The 14,409-nt window shown below is 40.2% G+C and overlaps 1 protein-coding gene across 7 annotated transcripts in view; it reads left to right on the top strand.

The window, feature by feature from the left end:
* Positions 1 to 3,854: 3,854 nt before the first annotated feature.
* The window catches only part of BBS4 (Bardet-Biedl syndrome 4), a 65,115-nt gene continuing 54,560 nt past the window's right edge, over positions 3,855 to 14,409 (top strand). For 4 of the 7 annotated variants that reach the window (XM_074296261.1, XM_074296260.1, XM_074296257.1 and 1 more), the window contains exons 1-2: positions 3,855 to 3,933; positions 9,845 to 9,896. In XM_074296261.1, coding sequence (XP_074152362.1) covers positions 3,910 to 3,933; positions 9,845 to 9,896 — 76 coding nt within the window. In that variant the 5' untranslated portion in view covers positions 3,855 to 3,909. The remainder of the gene's footprint in view (positions 3,934 to 9,844; positions 9,897 to 14,409) is intronic. The other 3 variants (XM_074296262.1, XM_074296263.1, XM_074296264.1) reach the window with 2 other exon arrangements.

Below are 14,409 nucleotides of genomic sequence, written 5' to 3'. Positions count from 1 at the left end.
AACAACCTGACAGCAAGTATCACAGCTCCCATCTTTCCCGTCACTCCCATCCCTTTAGAAGTTGGAAAGTCACCCTGAGGTAGGCAATTTTAAAAATACTTCCTAAAAGTCCATATCAACCTCACTAATACCATTTATAATGCTTCACAAACTCAGACTGGCACTATATATCTTTCCATTTGTTATTTGGGATTTTAAGTCTGAAGACCTAAGGCATCATGATTTGCAGTTCGTTTGTACTATCAGAATTTTGCCATATTTAAAAACAAAAACAAAAAAAAAAAGTGTTTGCATTGATGGGCAACTTGAAATCGCTGAAGATATTACAGTTTCCCAAATGAAGCCCAGCCTTCAGCACCCTTTTCTGTCTGTTGAATTCTAGGCCTGGTTCTAGTCCAAGCACATCACAGATGCACAATAATGTGCTAATGTCACAACTGACTTACTGGAAATGATCAGCATGGCTAGAAAGGATGAGCTAGTCCTGTAGTGAAAATGAGAGATGGACAGTCCAAAGCCATGAGTAGCCCTAAAATAGTGAAAGAAGAGAAATGTGAATGCATCTTGGCTAGAGCCTCCTTGAAAGATTTATGGGAAAACATGAACATAAGTTACACAGGTAGAGGGAAAGCACCCAAATACAGAAAGAAATAAGCATTTATTAAGCACCTACTATGTTCCAAGTACTGTGCTTTGTGAATATCTCACTTGATTCTCACAACAAATGCTTGGGAGGCTTAGTATCCTCATTTTAGCAGTTAAGTGGTCCAGGGAAATCTTGACTGGAAGCCCAGTGCTTCTATGGAATATACACATTGCATTTTATGCAATATTCTGTATCTGTAGCCCTCCATCTCTCCAGAAGAAGATACCTCAGATGCCAAATGCATCTCTTCAAGTAAAGCTTTCCTCTTCTATAAACAATTTCTAAATAGGCAGATCTGACTATTTTTACTGATCTCTCTGCAACATTTAATGTTAGTGATCACTGTCTCTTCCTGAATTTCTCTTTTCTCTAGATTTTCCTTCATAATACTCCAGGCTTTCTTCCTACTTGCTGTTCTCCTGTTTCCTTTGCTTATTCATCACTTATATATCTTGTTTCTTAATCTGGACACCTCTAAAGCTTTGTTCTGGGCCTTCTCTCTCTTCTCCTCCCCTTTCTTCCTTTTCCCTTCTTCCTCTTACTGATTGAGCTAACCACAGAATCTTAAGCATGTTTCAGAAAACTCAGGGATAACCCAGGCAGCTTTCTCACTTAAACTGCCACATACCGCACAAGTTGAACACTGACAGCTGACTATGGATTGCCATAGTCTAAGATGATTTCAAAAATTTGTCCCCTTGAAGAACTGCCAAATTTTATTTCCCAGGTTAACATCAGCTCAAGACTTTAGAAATTTAAAAATGTGACCCACATTCATAAAAGTCTGCTCTTGGAAATGTAGTCATCGGGTGGCTCCTGCTTCTGCCTCCAAGGGAGAGAGCTCCCAGCCCTGCTCTAGGAAAGGTTCATTTCTCCTGTGTCCTTTTCATAGCATCCTCATGCTGCAAAGAGACGCCAGGGCACATGAGAACAGACTTGGCTCCAGCCATCTATGAGAAACTATATTAAACCAACCGATGTACTTTGTAGCATAATTTGTTAAAAAATATATTTAAGCAAAAGGGTGTTAAGGGTAGGAGCCACCTATTCCTTTGCTACTAGAGAGAGAACCCACGATAAGAATCCACAATCACTCATGACTTCCTGCTTTCTCTATTTAGAAGTAATCTTTCATGGGAAACTGTCTTACTCTGGAAGCTATTGGTACCAGATTGGAAACTGGTGTCTTTTCCCAACAACCCTTCTCTCTGTCATGTTCTTGAAGTAGGGACTGCAGATGTGGCAGTTAATGCTTGCTGCCAGAGAGAGATGAGAGAAAGAATGAGGAAAGAGAAAGAAAGGAGAGAATGAGAGGAGACAGACAAGGGTAGGTTTTTGATACTTTCCCGCTTCTTAAGTAGGCATTTGATACTTAATAAAGAAAAGGTCCACTGCTAACATGGATTCTTAGGTTTAGATGCCAACTCATTTGAGAATGTCGGGAAATGTGTGTGTATGTGTGTGTGAGGACAAGATAGAGATAAAAGTTGATAATCCAAAGATTTTCCACCTGAAAGCTCCAATGCTCATGGTTGTGGGGCTCTCCTCTTTGGGTTGTGATGAATCTGAACTGTTCGTTACTATTCTTCAAAGAAGATTTTCTTCAAAGGGCCCGGTATACCTCATTGAGCCTCAGTTTCTCAGTATGAAAGAGATATCTACTTAATAAAGTTCTTGTGAATATCAAAATACTTTGCAAGTTTTAAAGTATGAATTAAATGTCAATTAATTGTCATGGATATCTATTCAAGAGAGGAAAGAGGCATCAATTTAATCCCAGCTTTAGTCAAGTGTAGGATTCGGAGAGCGCTGGGGAAGATAATCTTTAAAAAACACTCCCCAAATCTGGAGAGCACAGCGTGTCCTTTCCACACTGTACCCCAGACTCTACAGCCTCGGAGGTGGCTGAGCTGCTGACGGTAGCGCAGACTTCTTTAACGATCGCAAAGCACTGAGCATCATTGAGCTTCACAACAACCCAGTAATGTAAAAGATAGCTTTGTGACAAAGGAGGAGACGGGCAGAATTTAAATGACTGGCCTAGTGTCACATAGTAAGGGATTGAGGCGGTAGGAGATGGGGGCAGGGCGAGTTCGTGAGTGACCACAGGTTCAAATGCAGTTCAGGATGACATTGAAATTCACTGATTCTATAAATTGGAATATGTCACGTGCCAGATTCCCAAGGCTATGTTACTAACCAAATTCCCCTCAGACTTTTAGCACTGACATTTACAGTCTCCTCCACAGGCCCAGCCCCCACCATGCTCACACCTCCGAGTTTGGTCTAAGACCAGGAAAAGCCATAGGTTATTTTCTTTTCCAATGCAGCAGACCGCTCTATGCAGCGCCCTCATGTAGTTCTGGGCTCTGAGAGGTTTCAGAGATGAGGAAGAGTGGTAGTCTAGCCAAAGCAACAACTCGTGCAACGGGAACATAGTTATGGCAGGACTTGGAGCAGTAGCAGAAAGAGTGCTTGTTTTGCGGGCTGCCACGGGCTCATCGCCAAACAGCATCAGCAGGGCTGGTAACTGACCTGTACACCATCGTGTCAGTTTCCATGGACACTTCCTTGGTTCCCTCTTCTACTTTATAAGGAAAATATCTCAGGGCTCTGAGAGATCAGACCCAAGCCCTTCTCGGGCGTGCAGAGCCTTTCAGGCAGGACTTTCCAGCCCGCTCCCGCCCTGCAGGCATCCACACCCGCCTACTTCCTGCGTCCCCTCGGGACCTTCCAGCTCGCTCCTCACGCCCGCTCCGGGCAGCTCCCGACCCAGCTATGCAGCTATTAAAGCCTCCTCCCCCACGCCCAGCGGCCCTCTGCTGCACAAGCCTTCCCAGAGGTCCAAAAAGTGACTTTATATTGCACTCACACGTATCGGAACACTTGAACCACATACACATCGACACATATCCACGGAAACACGCATATGTACATTCATATACACACGTGTATACATTAGTCCACACGTGTGTGTGCGCGTGCGCGTGCGCGCATCTCCCTCCGTACCACCCAGTTGCTACTACTGCCTATCGCCTGATGCTTCTTTCCCTCTGCTTTTTGAGCCCCGGGTGGATCCCCTGAGCCGCTAGAGGGCGATGGAGCTTCCGTGCATGAAAGTAAGTACCTTCTAGCCAAACATCCGCTTTCTCTATTGTCCACTTCCCTTGCTCTTTTCCCTTCCAAGGGTCAGGAAGAGCTTCCGGGTTCGCTCGTCGCCTTGGAAACGAGGTTTTTCCGGTTGCTTCGGGGGAGGGGCCAAGATGGCGGAGGAGAAGCCGTCTACGGTGAGAAAGTTTGGGATTTGAAGGGCCCGGAATGGACTCCCCACGCCCCCGGTCCTCGAGGTCCTTGGGGCGGGGGAGGCGGGCGGGGGCGTGGCGGAAGCTAGGTTTCCTCCTCCCCCAGCGGAATCTCAGAGATCTCCCAGGCTCTCCCGGGTTCAGTGGATCTCTTTGCGGGAAGACAAGGCCGGGGCCCCGGCGGGAAAGGGTCTCCTTGCTCTTCTACGGGAGAGGAGAAATCTGAGAGAGCGGAGGTGGCAGGGGGGAGGGGCGTAATGTTCTTTATTAATCTTTTAACCGGCGTTTAGCCCAGGGCCTGCATACAGCAGGTGCCTAGTTAATGCTATGCCGCTGCCGAGCCCCGGAACCTCTGAAGGAAGCCTTTGCTTGCCTGCTACCTCGGTAGAGGGAAGGGAAGAGGTATCCCCCCCAGGAACGAGGGAGGGGCGGACAGAGAAAGAGACCCTTGGGTGGGTGTCCTTGTTCTGCGAAGTCACTAAGCCCATGTGTGCCTCGGTTTCCTTTTCTGTAAGGAGGCACAGGTGCTGCTGTGCCCATTTTATAGATGAGGAAATCTAGACACCTCGCAGTTACGTCGGTTATCCGCAGCCCTCCCAGTGTCTGTCTATAAATGTCAGAGGCAGCATTCAGACCTTCCCTCGGTGCCTCAAAATTGTCTCTTGCAGATTGTCTTCCACCTCTCAGAGCTTTGATATATTTCCATTTTCTAATTTCTGAATTCTCTTAGGAAAACTTAGGCCCTTACCACAAAAGGCCGAGTACAGGGCGCTAGAGTTTCGTTCTTGGCTCTTTCCTCACTCAGTACCAGGACCGAAGTTTAGGAACTGGTTGTAACCTGGTTCTCACCCACCTCGACCTCCTTTTCCAGCTGCGATAAATCTCAGGGCTAAGAGTGAATTATTTTTATGCAGTCCCATATATATATATATATATATATATATATATATATATATATATATATATATATATATATATATATATATATATATATATATATATATACACACACACACACATATATGTGTGTGTGTGTGTGTATGCTTGTTAATATGATTAGGTAAAACTTAATTGCCATAAATGCTAAATTTAATAACTTAAATTTTTATAATGGTGAATACTCTTAGTGTTGTATGTGGGAACATTCTTTAGCTACAGTTATATATATATATATATATATATATATATATATATATTTTGTTTTTAATTGAACATAATGTACTTGTTGGTAAATTGCTAAGTTCATCATTTTCATTTCATTTAACTTTAATAAATAATCAGTCAAAATCTCTGCCTTAAAATACACGTTGTTTCTTTTCAAAATGACTACATCAGGCAATCAGCATACTAGTTTTTTTCCACATCATAAGATGGAAAGATTTTTTTTTCACATCATATTTATTAAATGTCTGCTTGTTCTCACATAATCTCAGTAGAAATTCTTCAAAATATGAATATACTTTTTATTTTAAAAAAATTGGAATAAGTGATTGAATTCAAAGCCACCATAATTCAAGTACACTGCCCTTCATCCAAATTTAAATGAATAAAACTAGCCCTTTCACTCAAAAGAGTTTATAGGAGGAAAAACTAAAGTGGATGAATATTATTTCTCATTTAGACTGAAAATTCATTTGGATGAACAAATTATAAGCCTGTGTGTTATAGACAGTGCAGATAGTCAATGAGCTAGGCCCAAATTAAATAAGAAATGACAAGCAGGCTGTATTCTTTTTTGAAAGGTTATTTTCCTAAGCTTAGGCTCCTCCCTGAAGCTTTTTGTGGGATAATAGGATCATAGGTTGAGAGCTAGAAAGGATTTTAGAGGCCCTCAAGTCTAATGTCCTTGCTTTATAGATGAGAAAGCTGAAACTTCCCAGATAGGAGACTTGCCCAAGCTCACAGAGCAAGTGTTAGAGGAAGGATTTGAATCCAGATCTTCCTTACTACAGTACCTTTTCTGTCTCCTGATAAGTCGATTTCCTGCAGAAACTCTTCATTTCTGGTCCTCCTGGTTGGCCTCCCCACTTCAAAGAATTCCCCTACTCTGTTTAGTCCTTCAGATGGGGGGGGGGGGGGGGGATTGACATTCCCTAAGTGCAGATCTGACTGTCACTCCCTTTCCCATTAAATGCCAGAGGATAAAGGAGAAACTCCTCTGTTTACTTTTTTAAATCCTTTATACCTGGCTCTGCTGCATATTATTTGAGAACCAGCCAAAAAGTTTTCTTTTGTGCCTCACATGGGACATCTTCCTGTCTTAGCATTGGTTATGTCCCCTTTGTCCCCTTACATGGAATGCCCTTCCTTGCTGAGACCTCAGAGTTCCTCTCTTCAAGATTAGCTCAAAAGGAAAACTTTCCTGATTCTCCCCCAATGACTAGCTGGGCCACAATATGAACTACACTCCATATATTCCCTTTGTGGTTATTCTGTACATATTTATTTATACACTCGGCTTCCCTATTACAATCTAAGCTCAGGGCAGTTAGGTGGCGCAGTGGATAGAGCACTGGCTCTGCAGTCAGGAGGACCAGAGTTAAAATCTGGCCCAGACCCTTAACACTTCCTGGCTGTGTGACTCGGGGCAAGTCACTTAACGCCAATTACCTTTCTCCCCACCTCCTCTCCTAAAATCTAAGCAGGTGGGGATTGCTTTCTTCATTGGGTCTGTATCCCCAGCATCTGAACAGGTGCTGGCCCAGGATAGGCCCTGAGATTGACTTGCTGATATATTATGGCAGACTCCCCATTTTTCTTATGAGGAAAGCAGTATGTCTGTGAGTGATGACTGAAGTCCAGCATCCCCCATAGACAAAGGAGAAGCAAGTGTCCTGCATGAGCACTTGAGGCTGAAGAGGCTTTAAACTGGGTCATAAAAGAAAGATGCTGGAGTGAGCTGGACTGGTGCTGGGGGGGAGTCCTCTGGTCTTTTCACAGCAGGAGGTGGGCTTCACAAAGCCCCTTTACCTGGGGATGGCCTTTGTGAACCCAATACATGAAAGCTTCATAGCCATTAACATGCTGGATATTTTTTAAGCTTTTTTTTTTTTCCCACTTTTGTAAGGATTAATCAGATATTTTATCTACTTAGCAAAATTCAGTATGTTAATGATACATTTAGACAACCATGTAGCAGAATGAATGGAGAGCTGGGCAGGGGGTAGGAAGAGCCAAGTTCAGCTCCTGCCTCAGATACTTAATAGCAGCATGAAGGCCAGCCTGGCACCTCTGAATAGCACCTGGCCCCAAGAGTTGTTGTAAAGATCAAATAAGATAATGATCTGAATGCTAGCCTGTGTTATGTTCCTTGGCATTTGGGGTTTGAATTTGTAAGAACAAGGTCCCTTGTCTATTGGGAAGGAATATTAGTGCACTATACACTCATTGTATAGTGAATAAATACATGGTACTTTTAGATTTCTTTTCCATCAAAGATTGAGGAATTAGAGGAAGACTACATTAGGAAAGAGAAAAGGAAGGGAATAAGCATTGTTTAGCACTTACTGTGGATCAGGTTCTGTGCTAAGCTTTTATAAATATTACCTCATTTAATTTTTATTAATATTTCATTTCAATATTAAATTTTCAAATCATTGAGTCTTACTGTTAATATCATTTGATTCTATTAAAGGGAATTGGTGTTTTTATTATATATTCCTTTAGTTGATGTCATTAACTTAGCTTGTGGTGGTTAAATTGTCTGTGTTTCTAGGCAAGGTATCATCCCTTTTTTTTTTAACCTAGTCACACAGTGCTATACTCTTTGTACAAAGCATCTTATTCCATTTGTTTTGTTCTTTGGAAATTTGGTCTGCAAATCACACACTTTTATTGCTAATATACCTTTTGAGCTAAAAGATAGCTTGGCATAATGAGTAGAGAGTAACTCTCTGAGCCAGGACAACCTGAGTTGAGACTCCTCTCTTGTGACCCTGCACAGGTCATTTTATTTCTCAGTCCTCTAGGCAGCTCATAATACTAAAAACTGCAGAAGCGGTGCTGGCCGGTGCATCCTCACCTGCGAGTTCCTCCCACCAAGGAAGTCTCAGCTTGTTGAATCTCCAGAAGGAGAGAGAATAGTCATACTCTTCTAAAACTCTGAAGGGTCTAGGGATCTCACTGATGTCCGTGCTCTCTTCACTGATTCATATGGCAACGTGTGCATCCCTGTTCATTCTCTGTGAACCTTCTCAGAGCCTAGGTTGAGAGAAGAAGGCTCACTCAAAGGGAATCTGAGCCCTCCTTGTGATTTTACATAAGAGAAAACCAAAGTTCAAGGTTTTCTTGTGTCTCCTTTGTCCAAGGTCACACCAGTAATAAATCTCAAGAGTCAGAGTTTGAACTTTTTCTAGTTCTTGTCCATGCCTATGTTTATACAGTTTGTGTGCTTGAGACAGAATTAGAATTCAAGTCTTGTGATTCTAGGTCTTTCTACTAACCACATTGTCCCTTACCATCATTGGAAGTTTCAAAGAAGATAGCTACTGGAGTTTGTAGAAAGGGATTCTGGCAAGACATAGTAGATAGCTTTAGGTTTAGGATATAGATCACCCCCAATTCTTTAGAGTTTTTATTTTGGTGGATTTGATCACAGTCTGTTTCCAGGGAGGCAGTTTCACCTTTTTCATTCATTGTGACATTATAGTGTCATGGTTAGCTTTGTAATAAAAAGACAATAATTCACTAAAATTCTCCCTTTCTCCATATTTTAGAAGTAATCATTATAGAAGTACAGCAAGAAATGTATATTTTTCAAAAGAACATATCCTCAAACTGTTTCCTCTTGCCTCCAGCTATGTGCAATAATACTTTAGAAGTATCAAAAAGTAATTAAATGACATGCATAGTCAGCTTTAGAATGTAATATGCTATCTTCATTGCACTAGTTATAAAATATCCTTACTTTGAATAGCTTATATCCAGCATGATACCAGCTTGCAGGTGAGTGTTATATGCATAAATTTTGTTTCTTTGAAAGAATTTTCCCTCACTTTTTTTAATTTAAAAAAAACAACAACAATATTTTGTAAGCCAGTGTTTTTTTTTTCCATTTTATATTTTATATATTTTTTTCCTTTTTATGTAATACGTGTATATTTTTACTTATTTCTATAAATAAGTCATATTGGGAGAGTAAAATCAGAACAAAAGGGAAAAACCACACACACACAAAAAGATGAAAACAGTATGCTACAATCTACATTCAGACTCCATAGTTCTCTCCCTGGATGCAGATGACATTTTTCCATCCAAAGTTTATTGAAATTGTCTTGGATCACTGAATTGCTGAGAAGAGCCAAGATCTATCTTAGTTGATCATCATATAATCTTGCTATTTCTGTGTACATTTTTCTGGTTCTGCTTGTTTTGTTCAACATCAGTTCATGTCAATCTTTCCAAGCTTTTTAAAAATCAGCCTGTTTGTCATTTTTTATAGAACAATAATATTCCATTACATTTGTATACCATAACTTATTCAGCTATTCCCCAACTGATGGGCATCCAATCATTCTCCAATTCTTGCTACCACAAAAGAGCTGCTACAAACGTTTTTGCACAAATGGGTCCTTTTCCCTCTTTTATGATCTCTTTGGGATACAAGCCAATGTTTTTAAATGTATTCCATAATAAGTTATTTGAAACTTAATGGACTTGAAACTTGTGTAATTGTTGTTTTCCAGTCTACACTGGACTTCAAATCACTGTTTAACCTATTGGTTCTATAGTACCCAAAAAGTACACTTAGAAACACTTTCTGTCTGTAATTAAAGCGGTAAGTAAGCAGTTTGTGAGACCCTACTTCCTGGTCATCCTTAGAGACCCACCAGACTTATCTTTGTAGCTTCTGCCTATCATAATGTGTGGTACCTGAACATGGCATTTTCTCTTTCAGACAGCTCAGTTTCCTGGGACAGTAGAATCTCAAAAACCTCGCTTGAAAAAAGGTCTGTTTGTAATCTTTGTGTATTTGGATATTGTTCTTTGTTCCATTGAATGCCACTGCACGAGTCTTTCTTTGGTTCTTTGGTGAACGCCTGGCTTTGGGAACCCTGGAGCACTAACCTGCCTTGTCCCACTTTAGATTTCAAGGACATATTTAATCTGAAGTATTCTCTAATCTTGTCTTGGAGTTTACCCTGAGTAGTAATTCTGTGAATATTATAGCACAGCTGACCAGTGCTGAGACTTCTCAGTCTAGAGACCTGGATTGCAGTAAGTCATACAAGAGCATTCAGCAAATCAGCAGCTCTGCATTTTATTGTACCAATCTCAAGTGGGAGCCCCAAGATACAGTTTCTTACAGTCAGAGATGCTCCACTAGTGGAACGAACCAGGTTGCCCCAGTGCTAAGGCATCTTGTAACTCCCCTTCCCCCCAAAAAAGGAGTATTTTTGTATCACAAAAGGATGCCATATGGAGACGTATTGGTAGTGGCTTTATGATACTTTTTTGTATGTTCTTATGCAAGGCTCTATGGGAACGAAACTTGTAACAGCTTCCTGTTTATGGGAATAGGATTTATTTCACCTTATGTTATGACAGGTTTGTATTTGCTATATTGGAGTTTCTGAGCCAAGCTGGGGGCCACCAATATTTGGCATCTCCTTTTCTTCATGTGACAAACTTTTCTCTTGAGTTCTTAGAGCATACGTGGTTACAATCTGCCCAAAATAATTTTTGTGCACCAGTAAAATTTTTCTACAAATAAACTGATTTTCTACAAATTGAGTATGGGTAAATGTTTCTAAATAAACATAATAAAAGCTAAAATTACAAATTAAATTGGGTTGCATCTATGCGTTTAAAAAAAAAAATTTCCTTCATGAATTCCCAATCTGCTGTCTAAATCTTTCCAAGTGACTGAGGAAAAAATGAAATCAAATCCTCCAGCCCAGTGGTGGTGGTTGACTGGACATTGTTCTTAGTTCTTCACCTTTCTGATCTGCCTTGCATGTGATAAGAGCTTAATAAATGCTTATTGACTGACTACACAGTGAGGAGGGCAGTGTGTTTTGTCCTTTTTTCTTTTGGATCATTATTGATCTTTAAACTTCATTAGAATTCAGCTGCCTTTCACTGTTGCTTTTATTTAGAATATATACATGATGTGTATTTTTTTCCTGGTTTGGCATATAGAATGAATCTCTGTTCGGTTTTGCAAAATAATTTCATAACTTTAACCACCTGTGAAGTTCTAGTATCAGATGTTTGGAACATCTTTAGGTGCTCAACAGAAGTGAAATATCTAATAATTGGTATTTTTCTTTTTAAAAATGAAAACCTTGATTGTTTTTGCAAACAATTTTTCTGACATTATTATTTAAACAGATTTTATGAAGTTTGAGAATGTAAGAAATTTGAGATTGAGAGGTAGATTTGGTGGGGTTCCAATCAGTCAATCAGTAAGCTTTTAAGTGCTTACTATGTCCAAGGCACTGTGCCAAACCTGGGGATACAAAAAAGGCAATAGTCTCTGCCTTCAAGGAACTCACAATCTAGCATCCTGTGCTGCCGTTAAACAAAGTGACCAAATCTCTTAACATCACAGAATCAGTGTCCTCAGTTTAAAATTAGGAGCTTGGATTAAAAATGTAGGGGACAGATTTCCTAGTGACATAAAATCACTGTGATGTGATGTCATTGAAAGTCCCCTGGATCTGAAGGCAAAAGATTGACCTTTGTCCCTTAGCTGAGTTGGTTCCCCTGGGGTAAACATTTTACCTTCTCTAAGACTGGTTCCTAAATCTATAGAATGGGGATAATGAAATCTGGTCTGCCCTCTTCTAGGATTGCTCTGATGGTCAAGTGAGATAATGGATGTGAATAGGCTTTTGTGAAATAGTAAATAAGATTATAATTTTAACACTGTCGGTGAAAAGAGCCAGTACTTGGAGTTGAATACCTGGGCTCAAAGCTGGCAGCTCCTGCTGTGTTACTATGTGTTACTATGTTACTTTGGGCCTGTCTGAGCTTTGACTGTGTTAGATTTGGCAACCTTTCAGAATCCAAAAACTGCCAGGGAAATAAGAAGCCGCAGGAAATATTGAGGTCTGTAGGACTTTTATCGAGCTCTCCTTTTTTACTTTTTATGTCATCGTCTTTTTAGCGATTTCCTGATGCTCCCTCTGTTGTCAGGCTTTCTGATTTGCAGTGAGAAAGCAAATCAGATACTCAAGCTTGTTAGAATCATACTAAAGGGAAAGTAAATCGACTGTGGTTAGAGGCTTGGGGGGCTTTCTCCTAACTCCCATGTGGATCCCCTTTGAGGCATAGGCTTTGTGGCTTTTGGGCTTGCTCCTTGGTTCAGGACTTCAGTTCTTCATAGTTGTGAGTACTGGAAAACTGCAGAGTTGCCCTCAGATAGCACCATTCATTGGACTAGGGAAAAGAAGTCAGAAGGGAGAGCAATTACCTTCTCCCTTTCCAGGCCTTTTGGCACAACTTGTCAGAGGCAGAATTAGCAACTGAACGGCCCACTTTGGTATTTATGGTAAGATTTGGTAACTATCCCAAGAGCCAGAACGCTAGCCACTTAAGTTTTCCTCACTCACCACAGTGCTGCTCAGAGATCTCTCATAATTCCTTTTCTGTTGCTAGGAACACATCCCTTTTTAGACTGCTGAGTAACAAGAGCCCAAAGCAGCCTAAATTTCTCTGGTTTGCTGATAATTAAATATTTTGGTTAAAAGGACTAATAGCTTCCTTTGGGAGATCCTATTTATATCAATAAAGAACTTAATTAAGCTAGATAGGTGACTAGGTCAGTAAGTAGTTGAGATTAATACTCATCATCTAATACTTAAGAAGATTTGCTTGTATAAGGATAGAGAAGCACTCAATAATGTAGCAGCTGTTCTACCTGGAGCTTAAATGGGATCATTGAGGACAAAAAAATACTGTAGACATTCACTAATAAATGTAACTTCAGGCACTGTGCTATAAAAGAGAATTGATTAGAAACCTAGCTAATGCCTGGCTTCTGGCTAGAAAGCTAGGTAGGGATTGATCTTTTTTGAGCAAAGGCTTGTGGTTCCAGATAAGCTGTGAAGGCCTTTAAGCAGCAACAGAAGAGTCTGTATTTTCTCTTAGAGGAAAAGTTTTTCTTTATATTATTTGTGTGTGTGTGTGTGTGTGTGTGTGTGTGTGTGTGTGTGTGTGTTTTAGAAATATCTCTTTGGCAGCACTGTGGAAGCTAGCTTGGAGGGTAAGAGATGAAATGGAGACCAATTAAAATGTTATTGTTAGAGATCAGGTAAGAAGTGAATAGGACACTGTGTGTGAATAGAGAAAAAGGGCTAGGTGCAAGAGACTTTATGTGGTAAACATAAACCTTCACAAAAACCTTCTAGGCCTAAATTCTCTCATTTCCTCATTTACCCCAGCTGGACTCCTCACTGTCATCGATGCTTTTTCTGTCTTTCACCACCATATCTTTATGGCCAAGTTCTTCCAATGCTATTTGCACATCAGTTCTTTTCTTTGTACCTTTTACACTGATACCACCAGAGTTCAGGTTTTCATCTCCATACATCTAGACTATTACAAAAGTCTCCTAAATGCTCTCTATTGCCATTCTTTCTCCTCAGTCCTTCAAAATTAGTTGTACTTTTTAGACATAATTTTACCCTCTTTCATACACTCAAGTTCTGTCCAAACCGAATTATTTGTCATTAGCCACTGCAAGCATTTGCACATGCCTGCCAATCTCCATACCTAGAAGAGACTTTTCATATTTCTCTGCCTATGAAAATTTCTTCTTTAAGGCCCAGTTTGGGTACTACCTCCTTCATGAATGTTTCAGTGATCTCTTTACCTAAAAGTGACCTTTACTTCTCAAATCTCCCACTCTTGACCTCATTTTACTAATCACTTAAAATTATCTAAGCTGTTTGCTAACCCTTTGTATAGTTTCATTCATGTACACTTTTGAGCATAACCTTCCCCACTGTTGTATTGTAATTACCTCCCGACTGACCTCTTTGGCTTGTGTTTATCCCCTCATCCTTAACACATATATCAAAGTAGTCTTCCTGAAGTAAGCACAACTGTTTTCATCAGTGTCTCATTCCTAAAAGCCTTCAATATTTCTCTCTTGACTAGAGCAGATGTTCTTAAATTTTCATGTCCTGTGCTCCTCTGGCATTAGAGAAAAAAGGCTGGAGTCCCTTTTTACAGTAATATTTTAGTGCATAAAACAAAATAAAACAAGATTACCAAAAAATCCAACAATTTTATAGTTATCAAAACTAAAAAGAGAAAAAGAACAAAACAAGTTGCCAGCCCCTAGTTTTAGATACTTTGTCCTAGAATATAAAATATAAACTCTCTATTTAAGGCATTTTACAATCTGGCTTCAAAGTTGAAACCATTAGTAGCTAAGTGAAAAATAAAGATCCCAATCATTAATAATTAGAGAAATGTAAATTAAATCAGTTCTGAGACTCTACTTCACACCTA

The sequence above is a fragment of the Sminthopsis crassicaudata genome, chromosome 2 (genome assembly GCF_048593235.1).
Source record: "Sminthopsis crassicaudata isolate SCR6 chromosome 2, ASM4859323v1, whole genome shotgun sequence".
NCBI lineage: Eukaryota > Metazoa > Chordata > Mammalia > Dasyuromorphia > Dasyuridae > Sminthopsis > Sminthopsis crassicaudata.
The sequence above is the reverse complement of the archived record's forward strand: the minus strand, read 5'-3'. Positions and strand labels throughout refer to the sequence as shown.